General features: G+C 41.7%; 2 protein-coding genes across 5 annotated transcripts in view; one reads left to right on the forward strand and one right to left on the reverse strand.

The window, feature by feature from the left end:
- Positions 1-1,048: 1,048 nt before the first annotated feature.
- LOC141987640 (iron-sulfur cluster assembly 1 homolog, mitochondrial) lies at positions 1,049-13,351 on the reverse strand. Its single transcript, XM_074953165.1, has 4 exons — positions 13,160-13,351; positions 6,633-6,686; positions 4,170-4,275; positions 1,049-2,430 (listed from the first exon to the last, which is right to left on the reverse strand). The coding sequence occupies exons 1-4, from the start codon at positions 13,238-13,240 to the stop codon at positions 2,282-2,284; spliced, it is 390 nt and encodes a 129-aa protein (XP_074809266.1). The 5' UTR covers positions 13,241-13,351; the 3' UTR covers positions 1,049-2,281.
- A 13-nt stretch (positions 13,352-13,364) lies between these two features.
- The window catches only part of LOC141987639 (terminal uridylyltransferase 7-like), a 44,574-nt gene continuing 39,772 nt past the window's right edge, over positions 13,365-18,166 (forward strand). For 3 of the 4 annotated variants that reach the window (XR_012639593.1, XM_074953164.1, XM_074953163.1), the window contains exons 1-2: positions 13,365-13,485; positions 15,566-16,083. Coding sequence is in view for 2 of the 4 variants with exons in the window: in XM_074953164.1 (XP_074809265.1) it covers positions 15,597-16,083 (487 nt within the window). In the remaining 2 variants the exon portion in view is untranslated. Of the gene's footprint in view, positions 13,486-13,857; positions 14,004-15,565; positions 16,084-18,166 lie in introns of those variants that run through there. The other variant, XR_012639594.1, reaches the window with a different exon arrangement.

Here is an 18,166-nt window from a genome sequence, read left to right on the forward strand (position 1 = left end):
TGCAAAAGCCCGCAAGAACTCAAAAACAGAGTTAGAGTGAATACAAGGATAGCACTTTTACCAACCACCAGTTACATTCTTTTTTTTAAACTTTCCAGTAAGGAACAGATTTACAAATGTGAGAATTAGTCTCTCATTTGGACTACTTTAGACATTAGCGCTACAAATCCACATAGACTTGATTATTTTTTGGCAAGAATGGAGGACTGTGGCAATAAAAATTCAAATCTACTGAGCTTGTTGTCAGGTTTTCCCCATCTACTTTATTACTGTTCTATAACTACTATATAATAAAGCAACTATTTGTGTATGAGAGTTGATAAATGAAAACTCCAGTGTTTTTACATCAAAATTGCATACATTACAAAATTAAAATTCAAGTATGAATATTAATTAAGCAATACATGTGGAAGCTTCAACCTTCTATTATTGTGGGCTGTGCTTTGTGGGCTGTGCTGACTACTGCAGGGAGGATGCCATAGTTTTATCTCCTCCTCCCTCAGCCAGTTCTAGCCACATTTCCACTCCCTCAACAAGTAACAGTCCACAGTTCTCCCTCTCAAGTACCAATAAACAGCTCTCCAGAATGAATTCAACCCTGGATAGTCACTCTCCACGCTTTATGCCTTATTCAGTCCCATCTCCTTCCCCGACTCAAACTCCTTTGTTATTTAAAGACAGCATTCAGGTATTCCTTGTGAGCTCCCTTCCACCGCCGTCTCCCCCCCACCCCCCACTCTTTTTGGCAAACTTTCAGCTCAACTGCTCTAGTAACAATAGCTTCTTCCCCCTCTACTCCTGCAAGCTGCAGGAGTGGCTTGGTGCATTCCTAGCCACTAGAATTACCCTGGCTTTCCGGAAAGCCTGGAGAGATGTTTACTGATGCCTGAGTAGCTGGGGAGGAGGTGCTGAAGAATGATACAAGTTGGGAAGATTGGTGCGTAGCCAGAAGGATCTTAATGAGCGAGAGGGGGATTAAACTAGTTTCTTTCTATCAAAGCAAATGGCTTCTTCCAAGCAATAAGTTTTGTCTTCCTTTAAATTAATGCCAGTGTCAGTTTCACAAAAGAACTAATTTCATTATGACTTGTATAAAAACAAAGATTCTGAAGTGTTTTTTAAACTACAGTGAAATTTACCTTTTATAAAGTTACCTTCACCCCAAACAACTGTTGAACAGAATTTAGAGTCAACTTTACACAGGAAAACCTAACATCTACTCAAGTTACCAATGAGATTCAAGCTGTGACAGAAAGTCAGTCATGAGTATGACCACAGGAAAGTGACAAAATTCCTTCCACCATTATAAAACAATTTCCTTGTTGGGTGACCAGACAGCATAGGGGGAATACATACATGTACTGCAAAAAGCGAGGACCTGGGTTGGAAGCAGTTTAGGAATTTTGTTGTCTTGGTCAACTGGGGACAAAGACAGAAATATGGGGTGTGGGAAAAGGAGGCCTGAGCACATTCTGCCTTAACATTCAAACAGTTGAAGATGCAACATTATTTTTGAACACCACACCGCTTGTCTTCCTGGCTGCAGCAAGGAGATTGTGCTTGCTACAAGGAAAGGAAAACATTTATATAGGGAATCAGATAACTCAAAATGCAAGGGTGAGCACAACTTTGGAGACTTGAATTAGCTCATTCCAAGATATAGCCACGGTTGGTGACATAACATGAAAATTTGAGCACAAGGAGGCAAGATTTCCTCCCTTTTAGAGCTTATTAATTTTCCTTGGAGAACAGATCACCAGTAAAGCCATGCTCAAAGTATCAAGGGGTGAAGACATTGGAAACCTCTGTCAGATACATACACTCATTTAAAAAGAAAACACACACAAAAGAAGGTAAGTTAATTCTGAAGCCTATTCATGCATATACAGTCTTATAGTTTTCTTCTAATTAAAGCAGAATGCACAGGCCGTGTGTTCTCAGAGAACACTTTTTGGGTGGCTGGCAGGGGTGAAGGAGAGGGAAATGACAAGAAAAGGAGAAATATTGAGATTTATTTCCCTTCACATATGAAAACACAGAAGTGCTAGTGCACCTTGCTGTTCTGACCATCCAGAGCCCAATTCACCCCAAATGACTGAATAAATATACCAGTGCTGAAATTTAACACACAGGTTACATTTCCCAAATGCATTCACTTTATTTTCCTTGAAACGCAGACACATTTTACAAAGCCTAAAAACCTGGAAGAAATGTGACAGCGTTAGAAAGTCATGAAGAAGTGTTTCATGGTGTTAAAAGCCAAGGTAATACTCCTGAGATTTCAAATGTTAAAGCTTTCTCCACAGCCACATGTTCCTTTGATGTTTGGGTTATTGAAGACAAATTCACTGGATAGTTTGTCTTCTACATAGTCCATTTCAGTTCCTAGAAGTGTCAGCTGTGCTTTCTTTTCAATAAACACTCTGACTCCTAGAATGGGACAAACACAAAACAACTGTTATGTAATCTGACAAAGGTTTTGCTCATTTTGAACTCTTCTTGTATTACAGTACAATCTGGTAGATAACGAGGATATAAAATGAAGCTAAAAACTGAAGTCTGACAATGTAATTATTGTTGCATTTTCTTGCTTCTTTCACGATATTCATCCTTTTCTTGCCTCTGCTACAGAACTCAAGTTGAGATTAGAATCATAGAATATCAGGGTTGGAAGGGACCTCAGGAGGTCATCTAGTCCAACCCCCTGCTCAAAGCAGGACCAATCCCCCATTAAATCATCCCAGCCAGGGCTATCTGGACTATCGCTTGCTATCTGTAAATGGTTAAGTACTGATATTATGGTATATTTATTTACACTTCATGAGGGGTCATACCAACGTAATTGTGTAACTGTGCAATAAAGTGCAGCTTTGACACTCCCACAGACTGAAAATAAGATGTAAATTTTTAATAGTGAGAGTAATTAACCCTTGGAACAACTTAAAGGGCCATGGTGGATTCACTGTCACTGACAATTGTTAAATCAAGACTGGATTTTTTTTAAAAGGACATATGATGTAGGAATTATTTTGGGGAAGTTCTATGGCCCGTGTTACACAGGAGGTCAGACTAGATGATCACAATGAACCCTTCTGACCTTGATGTCTATGAATTATGTTCATTAATCCATTTCTATTGGCATTACTAACAGTCCAAAGCTCCGGGCTGCTTTCAAGCAGCTGACTTTTTAAAGAAAACCTGCCTCAAAAATATTTTCTTATTTCCTTCTCAAATGGACTATCCTTCCCCTTGCCAAAGTTATGTGGGTGAAGCTGAATTACTAGCACTATTTAGTTCTGTACTAGTGGGAGGTGTAAGATCCATCCAATATACTACAAACGATCAGGGCTAGGAATTAGTGCTTCTGAAGTCTTAACACCTGGAAATCCTGCCTTTTCCAATAGCAAACAGAAGTTTCACAGGCTGCAGGATGTTGAACATTAAGACTGCAGTTTTGATTTATAGACTATTTATGATTGCTCATTTTAGTAAGCCAATTTGGCTTTGTAGATGAAGAAATAAAAAACAATACCAATAATTATAAGCCAAAGACGAGAAGCCATTAGTTTATATAAAAGCAGTGGTTTTTGGAAGGTCCTTTGTTTCATTTTAGCATATTCTGTGCCAGTGTATATCAATCTAACCCAGGGATGCAGCAACCCCAGGGGCCTGGAGCCTCCAAGGTTAGCCAAAAGAAGTAGGCTGTGCTGACAAAGAAGTGCTTGTGACCAGAGCCTGCTGGAGGATGTGCTCCACTAAGCAACCTTCACAAGGAGGATCCGGATACCCGAGCCTTAACTTAAAGCTGCCACCCCACCACCAGATGTAAACATAGCCTCCCAGCTCTTGGAGAAGTCCAACCCATGGTACCGCCTGGACATATGGTGGGGAGGAAAAAGGATGCAATTTGTACCCTCTGTGCTGCAGTATTTAAATTTAATCCAGGAAGTTTTAACAAGTGGGTACTTTTACAATGGAATCTAAAGGGACAGCAACAGCAATTCCTACTAGGGTATCCAAGGATTTCTCTTAGTAACTTCATGCAGCTAGCAAATTCTAGCCTGTCTCTACTCCATTATAGTTTGGAAGTTTAGTAATCAAGTTATTCTGCACCTGCCCTCCCCTCCTTTTTACTGCTTCAAATAGATAAGAACAAATAAACCACTCACCATCTTGAACTACTTCTTCATCGGAGTTGCCTTTTGTTTTTGTATATTCTAACGTGTACGAAAGTCCATTACACCCCCTTGTACGGACTCCAACTTTCACACCTACCTGAAATATAAGAGCGTTTTAGTCACTTTTATTTAAATTTATAGTGTGCCAGCAGAGAGTTGGAAACTCAGTGAACGAATCAACTCGATAGCTACCACTCAATGTTTTCCCCCTGTCATCTAGGGTTAAAATTAGGAGGAATTCATTTTAAGACTGAAGAGCCGAAATGTTTTGGGTTTCTTTCTTTCTTGGTACAGACTGACTAGAAAAGTGAGTCCGAACTTTTAAGTTATAAAATGCATAATATATACTCAAACTGAAGCCTAACTCCTATGCAGTACACCGGTACAATTGAGACCTATAATTCTACACGAGTGGCTGTAATAGTGGTGAAAATGTCAACGGAGCAGAGGCACTTCTACCATCATATTGTCAGGGTTAGCCTAAGCCCTGCCTACACTACAACTTCCCGTCTACTTTTGCTATCACACGCAGTGCTGCAATAGTGGAAAGCTACACATATGAGTGTTCCTATTGTGGACAAAGACCTACAGTGTGTAAAAATAGCGTTCTAATGTAATTCAATAATAAAACTGTTGGCACCCTTGTAGGCGTTTGGCCTTATAAACAGTTTGGATGAGAAAATCTTGCTTCAAAGCCAAATGGTTTTATAACTTCAAATGAGACAGTTTATCTTTATACAGTACTGTCCGTCCACAGCACTTTACAAACTTGAACACACACTCACCACAGAAAGCAAGCCAGTTCTAGAGCTTAATGTGCTGCATTCCAAATTCTCTCACCCGGCTCTCATCCCGCCCAGTAAAAATCGTAGTACAGGATCTTCTCTATGCCTGTTGCAATGAGTTGCAGGCCGGCGCTTACTTCTCCTCATTGTAGGAGCAATTGAAACAATTTATGTAATGCTGGCAAGTTTGAGGCTGAGCCAAATACAGCTACATTTTCACAGCATTGCTATGCTGCTTAGTGGAGATAACCTCTATTTCACAATATACTAAAAAGTTCCATGGATTGCAATTTTCATTAGCCATATTACCACTCAGCCCTTCCCATTTTTAACATCTGCTCTACATTGACCCAGCAAGCCATACTGACTCATAATTCAGTCAATATATTCTAACCACTAACTATACGTAGATCAGACCAAAAAGAACATCTGCATAAACAACAGTTGAGGAGAAGTTGCCAGGGACATGTGGACCAGAAAACACTCTGCACAGTGACGCTGTCTATTCCAAACAGCCACATTGTACGCTACACATAAAATCTTTACTACATAATTATGAATAAGGGAGGAAAGGAAATGATCTGTATAATTATTGTGTTGGACAGTGTTAATGGCTGCCACCAACAAGATCTTTAATTTATGACAATCACAGACCTTGTAAAAACTGACAGGCATATAACAATTAAATGCCCCATATGTAGCGATAGCTGGAAACAAGCAGGCCACCACCCAAGGCAATGGCCACGTGGCAAAGTCGATCAGAAGCTAAACCATGTGGGCTAAGAGGGTTTCTTGGGACTAGTTACAAACACAGGGACGAGGGACTTGACAAGTTGTAGTTGTGTGTGTGATAAACAGAAAGTGAGAGAAGTAGTCGTGAGAGTGGCCCTGGTAAGAAAATAAGAGACAGACTTTCTTTTGGGCATAGTACTTGTTGGAGCAGACTTGGATCTCTGAGTAAGGAAAACACTTGCTGTTTGTTTTTACTGTGTTCAGAGAAACAGGACTGTGTGTACATTCTTGTAAATAAACAGGATCACACCAAAGAAATACCTGACGAGTAGCATCAATGTCTTCTCCTAACGGAAACAAGCAAGACCCCAAATACTGGCTAACCCTCAGGTCAGAAGGGGCAACATTATAAGGACATAACATACTTCACAACAAAATAACCTGCTTTGAGAAATTCAAAAGTTTCATAAAATTATTTGAAGAATACCTTCACATCAATAGTTGGAGATCTCTGGTCATACGAGGAAATCGTTACCTTACTAGCATCAACAGATTAGACTAGTTTCATTAAAGTGGTAGTACGGACATACATTAAAATCTTGTTAAACCTTTAAGGAAAGCATGCTGGAGTTTAATCTGTCTCAAAGATTATGACAGTTGACTTATTGTCATTATAGTCATTTCCCGCCACCTCATTGATTTTTGTACATGAAAATAAAGCTTGTTGGATAAACGCATTTATTAAAAAAAAAAAAAAAAAAGGAAGATCTCGTGTCTATATAGCGTCCACAGTGATTGTTTCAAGCTGCATTGTTGTACACTGATCACAAGTACTTCACAGGACAGCTGCTAGTATAATACTAATTAAGAGTGCTCTCCATAAGGTAAGCTAAAACTATTAGAATAGCGTACAAGAATGCCTTCCATTTGTACTTACGTGCTCAGGTTTATCTTTAAGAAGCTGTTTGATCTTATGTACAGCTGACGGAGTCTGAAAAATAAAGAGATTTTATTAACTTTTCCCTGCTTTGAAAAATGTTAACAGTTCTGAATAATATTCAGTCTCTTACTGCTTCTACTGTCCATTGCAAATAAAAGCACTGTTTCATTCCAGCTTCACAGCTTTCAAGTTTTCAGTTCAGCTTCTCCTCCCGCACATTAGAAGTCCACCTCTCGCATCGGTGTCACTAGCGAGAGTATAAACTAGCCATTCAACTTGTTGTGTTTTTCAGTTACAAACCACAATTAACACCCTAAATTGCACAATTTTACCCTGTCTGTCAGACGTAGATTCAGGGCTTGTCTACACTTACCGGAGGATCTATGCTGCGGCGATCGATGCATCAGCGGTTGATTAACGGGTCTAAGGAAGACCCGCTAAATCGACCGCCGATCATTCTCCCGTCAACGTCGTGTTGTGTGGACCCCACGGTAAGTAGATCTACGCTACGTCGATTTGAGTTACGCTATTCATGTAACTCAAACTGTGCAGCTTAGATCGACTTTTCCCTTTAGCGTAGACAAGGTCTCATAGAATTAACCTGGTTAATGCACATGAGGATTTACTGAAAAGGGCAGTTTATAAATTAACTTCACCACAAGCTGAAACCATAATGTAAAGGGGATCGAATAGCCCCCTGCCTCCCACCAGACAGACAACACATTTGTAGATAATAAATGAATACATCACAGGAAGTTTGGGACTAAAATTTAAATTCTCTTTTTGAAAAATACAATACTGAAAATTGAGAAACTTCTCAAGAAAAGTTTGTCACAATATTTTTTTTTTTGTTAACTTTGCAACCATATCTGCAATATCGTGCAAGTGCATAAAACCCAGAAAACGTTAGTATGCCTTCACTGCCCAGTCTGAGTGAAACGTCAGAAGAACTAAATAGATCGCGAGACTGAGACTTTTGAAATGCTTTCAGTTAAAGATAACAAAATAAGTTTTCTTGTGTTTAAACTATGATCTTTAATCTGACAGTGTTTCTATGAGAAGCTAGCCAGACTCTGGCTCTGCACAAATCTGTCTTATCAAGGTCTAGGTGCCAGAGAACTGGCTTCAGAAACAAATAAAGCCATCAAAGAAGTCTACTTTGTATACCTGCAAGTTGTCTGATGTTCAATCACCAGGGAAACACAGGAATTGCAATACCAGAGAGGAAACACATCAGTAGCATGTCTCCCACAGTGAAGACTGACAGCTAATGCAAAGGAAAATATAAGCCCTCATAATGGTATAAATCTACCATAATAAAGCCAAAACTGACAAATGCATTCTCTCACTTATCAATGGTGAGCAGGAAATTTCCATGGTGAAAATAGGGGGCAGTTTCTACAGAAGTTTAGTTTTCATTAAAAATAAATAAATAAATCAAAATTAAAAAAAAAAAAAAATCTTGCTTTTATAGTTGTGACGATAACCTTCTCAAGTCGAAATAACTGTACTCTGATGCAGTTTTCCTTCTGAATCGGACAAAATCATCAACTAAGTCTCATGTCCTGATCTCAGCACACAGCCCAAGCGAGCAGATCGTGCACTGAGGAGTTCTGAAGTTAAAACCATTTGTGTCTTAGTTTTGAGGGGTAAAGCTATTACATCTCTAATCTGTGAATTTTTAATCAATTCCTTCCAAGCCTGTCCCCCAAATCCTGTATGCACTTGGAGTGTTGGCAGCTATTCAGATAAGTCTTCTGACTAATTTTTCAAGGTTAATTTATATGCTGAAGGGAAATTTCTTGACCCGAGCTGGAAATCAGTTTATGCCCCAACAGTCCTTTGGATTCATATTATATTCTTGCCAGTAACGGTCACAGATAACCACTAGAAGTTTTTTATTTTAATTTAAAAAAACAAACCTACAAAAAAGAGAGACGTACGGTTATGAGTGCAAGATCATCAATCATGAAACCAGCGATGTACCCGAGATAGATTGATAATATTTTCATCGTCTGGACAGAAGACCTAAACTCCTTCAGGTTTCCACCGCAACTTCAACCACCACCATCCATCCATCCATCTCTCTCAAGAACACTCCCACATCAGCATCAACACTCCCACATCATTCCCCACACCAGCATCAACTTCCTGTACACCATCATTAGCTTCAACAGTGGAACCCTACAAACGACATTACACAAGAAACCCACGGATCACCACATTACCTCAAGATCCAGCAACCACCTCAGACACAATAAAATACCAACTGAAATTTATTAAATATTTTTGGATGTTTTACTACATTTTCAAATATATTGATTTCAATTACAACACAGAATACAAAAGCGTACAGTGCTCACTTTATATTATTATTTATTATTACAAATATTTGCACTGTAAAATGAGAAACAAAAGAAATAGTATTTGTCAATGCATTATGGTATTGTATGAGATGTAATCTCTTGATTGTGAAAGTGCAACTTACAAATGTAGATTTTTTTTTGTTCCGTAACTGCACTCAAAAACAACACTACGTCAAACTTTAGAGCCTACAAGTCCCACTAGTCCTACTTCTTGTTCAGCCAATCACTAAGACAAAGAAGTTTGTTTACATTTACGGGAGATAATGCTGCCTGCTTCTTATTTCAAAAGTCACCTGAAAGCGAGAACAGGCATTCATATGGCACTACTGTAGCCGTCATCGCAAGGTATTTACGTGCCAAATATACTAAACGCTCGTATGCCCCTTCATGCTTCGGCCACCATTCCAGAGGACACGCTTCCATGCTGATGACGCTCGTTAAACAAATAATGCGTTAATTAAATTTGTGACTGAACTTCTTGGGGGAGAGTCTTTTTACCCGCATTCTGCTATATATTTCATGTTATAGCAGTCTCAGATGACGACTCAGGACGTGTTCATTTTAAGAACCCTTTCACTGCAGATTTGACAAAATGCAAAGAAGGTACCAATGTGAGATTTCTAAAGATAGCTACAGCACTCGACCCAAGGTTTAAGAACCTGAAGTGCCTTCCAAAATATGAGAGAGACGAGGTGTGGAGCATGCTTGCAGAAGTCTTAAAAAAACAACACTCCAATACGGAAACTACACAACGCGAACCACCAAAAAAGAAAATCAACTGTCTGCTGGTGGCATCCGACTCAGATGATAAACGTGAACATGTGTCAGTCTGCAGTGCTTTGGACGGTGATTGAGCAGAACTCCTCATTAGCATGGATGCACTGCTTTTGGAATGGTGGTTGAAGCATGAAAGGACATATGAATCTTTAACGCATCTGGCACATTGCGACACCGGCCACAACAGCGCCATGTGAACGCCTGTTCTCACTTTCAAGTGACATTGTAAACAAGAAGCGAGCAGCATTATCTCCTACAAATGCAACCAAACTTGTTTGGCTGACTGACTGAACAAGAAGTAGGATTGAATAGACTTGTAGGTTCCAAAGTTTAACATTGTTTTATTTCTGAATGCAGTTATTTGTAAGTTCAAGTTTAACGATAAAGAGATTGTATTACAGTACTTGATTGAGGTGAATTGAAAAATATTTCTTTTGTTTTTTAAAGCACACATATTTGTAATCAAAAATAAATATAAAGCGAGCACTGTACACTTTGTGTTCTGTGTTGTAACTGAAATCAATATATTTGAAAATGTAGAAAACATCCAAAAATATTTCAATAAATGGTATTCTACTATTAACAGTGCGATCAATCACGCAATTAATCGACATTAATTTTTTAAATCGTGAGACTAATCACAATTAACGTTTTTAATTGCTTGCCAGCCCTACTAATTTTGTATTTCTTTATTTTTGGAGAAGCAACACTTCAGATGTTAATATAGTTTCCCCCTTTAATTTACAAGTGTCCAATTATAAGTCTTACTGATCAAGTAGCCTCAATAATAGCCTGTGGCATGTGAGTTCTACAAGTTAAGCATGTAATTTAATAATCATACTCCTTTTGTCAATTTTGAAGGCCAATTTCTACACTCGATTATCTGCATACAAGCCCTGTTTTAGAATGAGCACTTTGTCTGTGTGCTTATTTTGTTGCTCTTTTGACTGGGAGGTTGACAGTCAAAGTTTAGTGGCCAGTTTGATGACGTTAGTCACGGTTTATCACTTCACAGCAGGGACTGCATGAAGGTCATCTTTCACTTTCTGAGGAGACTGGGAAATGGCTGACGGACCTACAATTATATTACTCGAATATTGGTCTGCAGACGCCATGAACGAGAGAGACAGAATGGGCAATGGAGGGGAGAATTAGGTCCTAACTTTTCTTTTTTTTTTTATCCATCAAGTGCCACCCTATATACTGGTTTCAGAGTAACAGCCGTGTTAGTCTGTATTCGCAAAAAGAAAAGGAGTACTTGTGGCACCTTAGAGACTAACCAATTTATTTGAGCATAAGCTTTCGTGAGCTACAGCTCACTTCATCGGATGCATACTGTGGAAAGTGTAGAAGATCTTTTTATACACACAAAGCATGAAAAAAATACCTCCCCCCACCCCACTCTCCTGCTGGTAATAGCTTATCGAAAGCGATCACTCTCCTTACAATGTGTATGATAATCAAGTTGTGCCATTTCCAGCACAAATCCAGGGTTTAACAAGAACGTCTGAGAAAGGGGGGGAGGGGGGGTTAGGAAAACAAGGGGAAATAGGTTACCTTGCATAATGACTTAGCCACTCCCAGTCTCTATCGAAGCCTAAGTTAATTGTATCCAATTTGCAAATGAATTCCAATTCAACAGTCTCTCGTTGGAGTCTGGTTTTGAAGTTTTTTTATTGTAATATCTCAACTTTCATATCTGTAATCGCGTGACCAGAGAGATTGAAGTGTTCTCCGACTGGTTTATGAACGTTATAATTCTTGACATCTGATTTGTGTCCATTTATTCTTTTACGTAGAGACTGTCCAGTTTGACCAACCCCCTCCCCCCCCTTCCTCAGACGTTCTTGTTAAACCCTGGATTTGTGCTGGAAATGGCCCACCTTGATTATCATACACATTGTAAGGAGAGTGGTCACTTTTGATAAGCTATTACCAGCAGGAGAGTGGGGTGGGGGGAGGTATTTTTTCATGCTTTGTGTGTATAAAAAGATCTTCTACACTTTCCACAGTATGCATCCGATGAAGTGAGCTGTAGCTCACGAAAGCTTATGCTCAAATAAATTGGTTAGTCTCTAAGGTGCCACAAGTACTCCTTTTCTTTTTACCCTATATACTGTGGGGGGAAGGATACATAAGAACATCTAAGTAGGCCCCTGTCTCTTTCATTTCTATCATTGGTCTTCTTACTCGTCTTTTCTAAAGAAACTAGTCCTTGTATCAGAAGTCCCCTCATTCACAAGTGTGCCTGCTCATGTCAGTGCCCTTTTCTGAGCCTTTTTAGATGATGACATGCCATAGAGATCTTTTCTGACATGACATCAAAAGAAAAAAAGCAACGGGTGGTCATAAGTATAAATCTTACCTATTTACAGGTACTTATGCAAACACATTACAAGCAGTCCAATGGGGGCCTTAGTAGCACACAGCACAAGGAAAGTACCCTTAACGTAAAGTGCCATGTAAGCCACGGGCCACTTGAGAGGTACATTTCGATAGGGCAATCATGGATTAAAAGAACCTTGATTGTACTTGTGCAGATGGGTAGAGAGAAACACAGGGTGGATGTGTGTGAACATTGGTACAGTTGACTTATCAGCACCACAGCTTCTTCCCATGCCCCCTTGTTAACACACTGTAATATCTCAGCCAGAGCACAGGCGACATCCCTCTACGGCTGAGTAGGTGGCATCAGCGAGAGATTCTTGAATTGTAACTGGAGGTAACAATTTTGCCAACTCCAAACATTCAAAATAGTGAGTCAGTCTCGTAAAAATCACAAGACTGGTTTGAAATTGGAGGTTGGAAACATACACTTGTGCTTGTGAGTGTATTTCTACACAGGGATCTTTTTGTGTCTCTTCTGGTTCCTGAGCCCTTACCGTGCGTTCACTTGCCCCGTTCAAGCTTTCCTGCCTAACCCCGAGAGGTGAAGGCTCCTTTAAAGGTAAGTGAAAGCCAAGAGTCTCGTGTAATCTCGTGATTCCAGGAGCAGGGGCTTTCCGAAAAGCATCAAATATCGCCAACCTCGCAATGAAACCTCGACAGTCGGCGACCCAGGATTCATCCCACCGCGCGCGCCCCAGCTCTCACCAGCGACCCAACCGAGAGCGCCTGGCCGAGCCCGCAGGCGAACAGCGCGGCCGGGCGGGGGGGGGGGCTCCGGTCATTTGCTCCCTCACCGCCCCCGCGGGAGCGCTGCGCAGGCCGGGCCATGGAACCGCCCTTCACCACGGGAGGGGGCTGCACAGCCATCGCCCGGAGAAGCGACCCCCCGCCCGCCGGAAACGGGCTCCGCTCACCGCCCCGCCGCGGCCCCACGGACCTGGCCCCGGGGCTAACAGCCGTCGCGGGCGCAGCGCAACCCCCCGCGTTACTCACCAGAGTAAGGGCGGCCCGGGTGGCCTGTATCTTCCTCTTGCTCACGGCCCGGACCGTGGCTCGGACCACCGAGGAGGCCATTCCGCCCCTCAACCCCGTCCTCTCCTGTTGTCCATGGGCACAGGGCAATGCGTTCTAGTTTGCCTCCGGTGTCATGGCGGCCGGAGTGTGACGTCATCGCTACGCGCCGGGTAGGGGAAGGTGCGCGATGACGGAATGGGGGAGGGTTTCCGGAAGGGCTGCCCGGACGGGTTTCTGCAGGGCTTCAGGCGCTTCCGCCTCGAGTCGGCACAATGAAGAGGGAGCAATAACCGGAAGGGCCGAGGGTGAGTGTCCTTCCCGGGGCCGCGGCGGCGGAGCCTCCCCCGGGCCTTTCCCACGACCGCTGGGCTTCCGGGCGCGCGAGCCTGACACCTCCCCCCACCCCCACCCCCACCCCCCGCGGTGACTGGGGAGCTGCTTCTCCCGCCCCCCAGGTCCTATGTTCCTACTTCCCCCCTCCCCCCACCACCTGCCGCCCGGCCTGTCTCGCTGCCCCGCGGCTCCTGGGAGTCTCCGGGGAACCCCGTGCCGGGGCAGGCACAGGAGGAGGGGCCGGGCCCCTGAGTTCCTGAGCGCTGCGGGGACCGGCTGCCCGGGGGCCGCGGGCCCCCCTCGCTGCCGGCCTGGTCTGGCGGCCTCGCGGGGTCGGCAGTTCGCAGCGCGAGTGTCTGGGACAGGGCCGCCCGGTGCGAGCGGGGCTGGCGTGTCCCCGGTCCTTGCTGGAGCCCGTGAGGTCCGGCGGGGGCGGAGAGGAAACCCAAAGGCGGGCGCACCCTGCCAGGAAGCAGCGGCGGTTTGACAGGTCAGCCTCGTGGGCAGATCCCGTCCTGTACTTTGACTCTGCGCTTCCTCCCTGTGTGCGTGGTGCATTTCATAACCTTCCCTTGTTGTTGCGTGTGTAGTTGGGTTTTTCCGGGACCATTATAAAACATGTTGTTAGATCACTAATATATAGCTGCATAGCTGATTCTTTGTTACCTTTCCCCACCCACCATAGATTATCTTGAAGGGTGTAAAACTCTCCCCTTATCCAGTAGCAATTGTGGAGCTCCACAACACTGTGTAATTATGGATTTAGTACCAGTACACCCATCTAGGCATTTGCCTACTTTATGATGCCTTCATTTTAAGTGCAATGTCTGTGTGGTTTCAAGCGCTTCATTTGAAAATAACCTATTCTTATTTATAGAAAGTTTCATAAAATGTATGAGAGAGAGAGAGAATTAAAAACTTAGGGTCAGATGTACAGATGTCTTTAGGTTCCTAAAGATGCAGGTGTAGGGCCTAGCAGGCTTTATGAAAGCACTTCAGCAGGTTAGTCATGTAAGTCCCAATTTGTTAATCTCTGAGGTGCCACAAGTACTCCTTTTCTTTTTGCCAATTGGGAAGCTAACTCACTCAGGGTACATCTTCACTGTGATAAAAGACCCACAGCATGGCCACAGCTGCTCCTGCAGCTCAGCCTGCAAGGCTATAAAATTGCTGTGCACAGGCCGGGGGGAGGGTCGTCTCAGAGCTCAGGTTGCAGCCTGAACATGGAAACTGCAATTTTTAGCCCTGCAGCTCAAACCCTGCAAGCCTGAGTCAGCTGACCTAGGCTCCGTGACTTAGTGCTGCAGGTTTTTTATTGCAGTGTAGACATAAACTTAGGTGCCTCATTGGATTTTTCAAAAGTGCCTGTCTTCAATTTTAGGTGTCTATATACCTTTGTACATCTGACCTTTTCTTCCTCTTCGTGTGTCCTGGTATAGCTAAACCTAATACTTTTCAGATGGGTGACGTGTTTTGTTTATTCATGCCTGGGTTGAGCCCTTCAAAATGTTGTCTTAAATTTGAGCTACAGCTTCCTGAAAAAATATATATATGATGGCAGGCACCGTTCAGTTTCAAATTAAATTAGTAATATTGCTTTGATACAGAATAAAGAAATACAGTAAAAAGACAATGCAAATGCTTAACATTTACTTATATAGATCTTATTTGTGGATTTCTCACCAAAAGCAAAGGGGGGGGGAGGGTGGATAGGTGAAAACAAACAAGTTTTGATTGCAAATTGAAAAAACCATTGTTTCAAAATGACCGTTGAAATAAAATGTTTCATCATGTCAAAAAAAATTGTTTTTGGTTAAAACTATTTTCCATATTGGCAAATAGTTTTGGTGCCCTGATAAATTCATATTTTGGTCAATTTGTAATTTCCTGCGGGAAAGAAATTGCCCAGCTTTAGTCTTGATAAGATATGCAATGTGTACTGAGGAAAACCGTGAGTTACTCATTTCCTAAACCTGTTATGTTTTTATTCCTCTTGAATCTGTTGTTAAACAGTTGATTATTTGAAACTACCTTGTTTTTTTTCCCCTTCAGGTGCAAAGTATTCTATTGAACAGCAATTACAATGGGAGATGCTGCAAAACCTTGCTTTGCCAAAAGAAAAAAGGAGTGGGGAGTTTTAGATGAGGAGGAATTGAAGAGGAGCCCTTTACAACAGGACTGCCACGCCATGGATGCTTACGGACCTGGCAAAAAAATAGATATAGGCTTTCCGAAGAAAAAGGGAACACAAGCTCACTGTGGAAACAGTCCCAGAAAAGGACCACATTGTATTCTGAATAGCTCAAATTCTTTTAAAAACATGGGTCACAACCAAGGGGTGAGGATAAATGATACCCAAAAAGACCAAATTAAGAAATGGATATCCGATGACCATCGTGGCAATTCAGACAGCTGGAGAGAGTACAAATCTACAGTTCGGATTCCTGTGCTTAACAGGACAAGAAAAGACTCTTTTCATGAGGTTGAAGGTGCAGGAAGCAGAAATGTAAGAAGACCGCTTCAGAAAGACTTAAATGAAGAAATGTCAGACACACAGAAAGGAAACTCTGGTAATGAACACATTTTTTACATAGCTTTTAAAGTAAAATCGATTACTGTGTGTATGTCCGGAAAGTACAACTTTAAGGTTCACTGTTAATGCAAAAAATTAAATAAAACCATTTCTGTTCCGTAACACTTCTATCTTGCAAAGTATCCACTGTACTCAATGGCAGCATTTTAAGCAATATTGTAACAGTATATGATACAAAGATTGTTTTTATAAACTGGTCGTACTATGAAGCCATCTTGTTGGTTTGGTAGGTCAATCGCTTTATAAACGTTAGACAAGTATATAGCGACAAGTGTGATGTCCTAGTCTGCAACTTCAATATTTTTCATTTTTCCAAGATACAGCTTGATATAAATCTCTCCAGTCTTTAAGCATTGTTGAAGAAGTTGCACAGGTAATTGGCATTACTTGCTGCAAGACCACATGGTAAACTTACAACTTGTTCAGTAAGTTAGCTAAAAAAAGTGAAAAGGAAATGGGAATAAGGCAAGGTGGAAAATAGCTAACTTAATATGTTATCTTCTCATGCAGGTAACTTCTATACGTGTTTCAATCTGTAACTTTAAAATAAAAACTGTAAAAGTCTTACAGTGTTGTGTAAAATAGGAGGTTGTCATGGGGGAGAGGAGGGGGGGGCTTATTCTTATTTGAATAGGAACTTTTCCTCTGTAAGGAGAGAAGAATAAGATCCACACTATAGAGACATATTCACCAATCTTGGCATAAAGTGTTATCCTGATAGCGTAGTGACCTTCAAGTAGAGAAGCACTAAATTGGATGGTGAGACACTGTAAACCACATGCTTAGAAAGGTTTTAGTTGTTTAAAAAGAACAATGAATGAGTGACTTGTCTCTATTCTTCCCCTGCTGCCCTGCCCTGCCCGGCCCCAAAAAGGGTGAGGAGTGTGTGTGTTTTTTTCCTTGTGCTAAACCTTGTAAAGTTTAACTATGCTGAGGGCTGCTATCTAGACGTTGTCTTTTGTTAAACTTTCTTGATGTGAACATTTGCAGTGCCACTGCCGCAGTGCTAGTGAGTGAGAACTAGAATAGCTTGATAAAAGGGGAATTTTGTTAAATTGGTATATGATAGCATTTTGTGTCTGGAGATCTAAATGAGGTGACTGACAATATAAGAACATACGAATGGCCATACTTGGTCAAACCAATGGTCCATCTAGCCCAGGATGAACAGAACAGGGCTATTATCGAGTGATCCGTCCCTTGTCCTCCAGTCCCAGCTTCTGGCAGTGAGAAGTTGAGGGACACCCAGAGCCTGGTGGTGTGTCCCTGACCATTTTCGCTAATGGCCACTGATGGCATGGCTATGCTCCATGAACTTACCTAATTCTTTTTTGAACCCAGTTATACTATTGGCCTTTTCAAGGTCCTCCGATGAGATCTACATGTTGACTGTGCGTTGTGAGAAGAAATACGTCCTTATGGATGTTTTAAACGTGCTGCCTTATTTTCATCGTGTGACCTCTAGTTCTTGTGGTATGTGAAGGGGTAAATAAGACTTTCTAATTCATTTTCTTCACACAAAATTCATGGCTTTATAGACCTCTCTCATTTCCTCACTTAGTAATTCAGTATAGGCAAGATGGAAGATGATGAATACAGGGTCTTGAGAGGGTTTAATGAGGTAGAAGTAAGAGAGAAATGGAACAGTAATGGAAGAACTAAAGAGATAAAATATGTAGGAAAATGAGGCGTGAAGAAGAAATGAAGGCCATTTGACATTTATCAGGATGATCCAGAACATTGCTACAGAAAAGGTCAAAAGAGAATTCTTTGAGTTGTTGAGGTCATGTGTGGGAGGAAGAAGGGGTGGTATTTTTGTGTTTTCATTTAAATTGGATATTTGTCTTATGTCCTTTTACTGCAACGGTCTTCCAAATATTTCAAGACAATCATACTTCTATAAAATAAACATACTTATGTATAAAACAAATGCATCAAACTGGGGGTCGTGACCCCTCAGGGGGGGTCGCAAGGTGGCTACAAGGGGGTCGCGAGCTGTCAGCTCAGTGGGGCTGACATCCCTGATCCCCATTAAATTAATGCCCCCATTTTTAAACTTA

This window comes from Natator depressus, chromosome 5, assembly GCF_965152275.1.
Source record: "Natator depressus isolate rNatDep1 chromosome 5, rNatDep2.hap1, whole genome shotgun sequence".
NCBI lineage: Eukaryota > Metazoa > Chordata > Testudines > Cheloniidae > Natator > Natator depressus.

What these genes read in the sequence shown, in the direction of transcription:
- LOC141987640 (XM_074953165.1), bottom strand. Translation starts at nt 13,240, where the DNA reads ATGGCCTCCTCGGTGGTCCGAGCCACGGTCCGGGCCGTGAGCAAGAGG. An exon ending in CCCGGGCCGCCCTTACTCTG is followed by an intron (nt 6,687 to 13,159) that starts GTGAGTAACGCG and finishes TTTATTTTTCAG; the next exon opens with ACTCCGTCAGCTGTACATAA. An exon ending in TTAAAGATAAACCTGAGCAC is followed by an intron (nt 4,276 to 6,632) that starts GTAAGTACAAAT and finishes CTTATATTTCAG; the next exon opens with GTAGGTGTGAAAGTTGGAGT.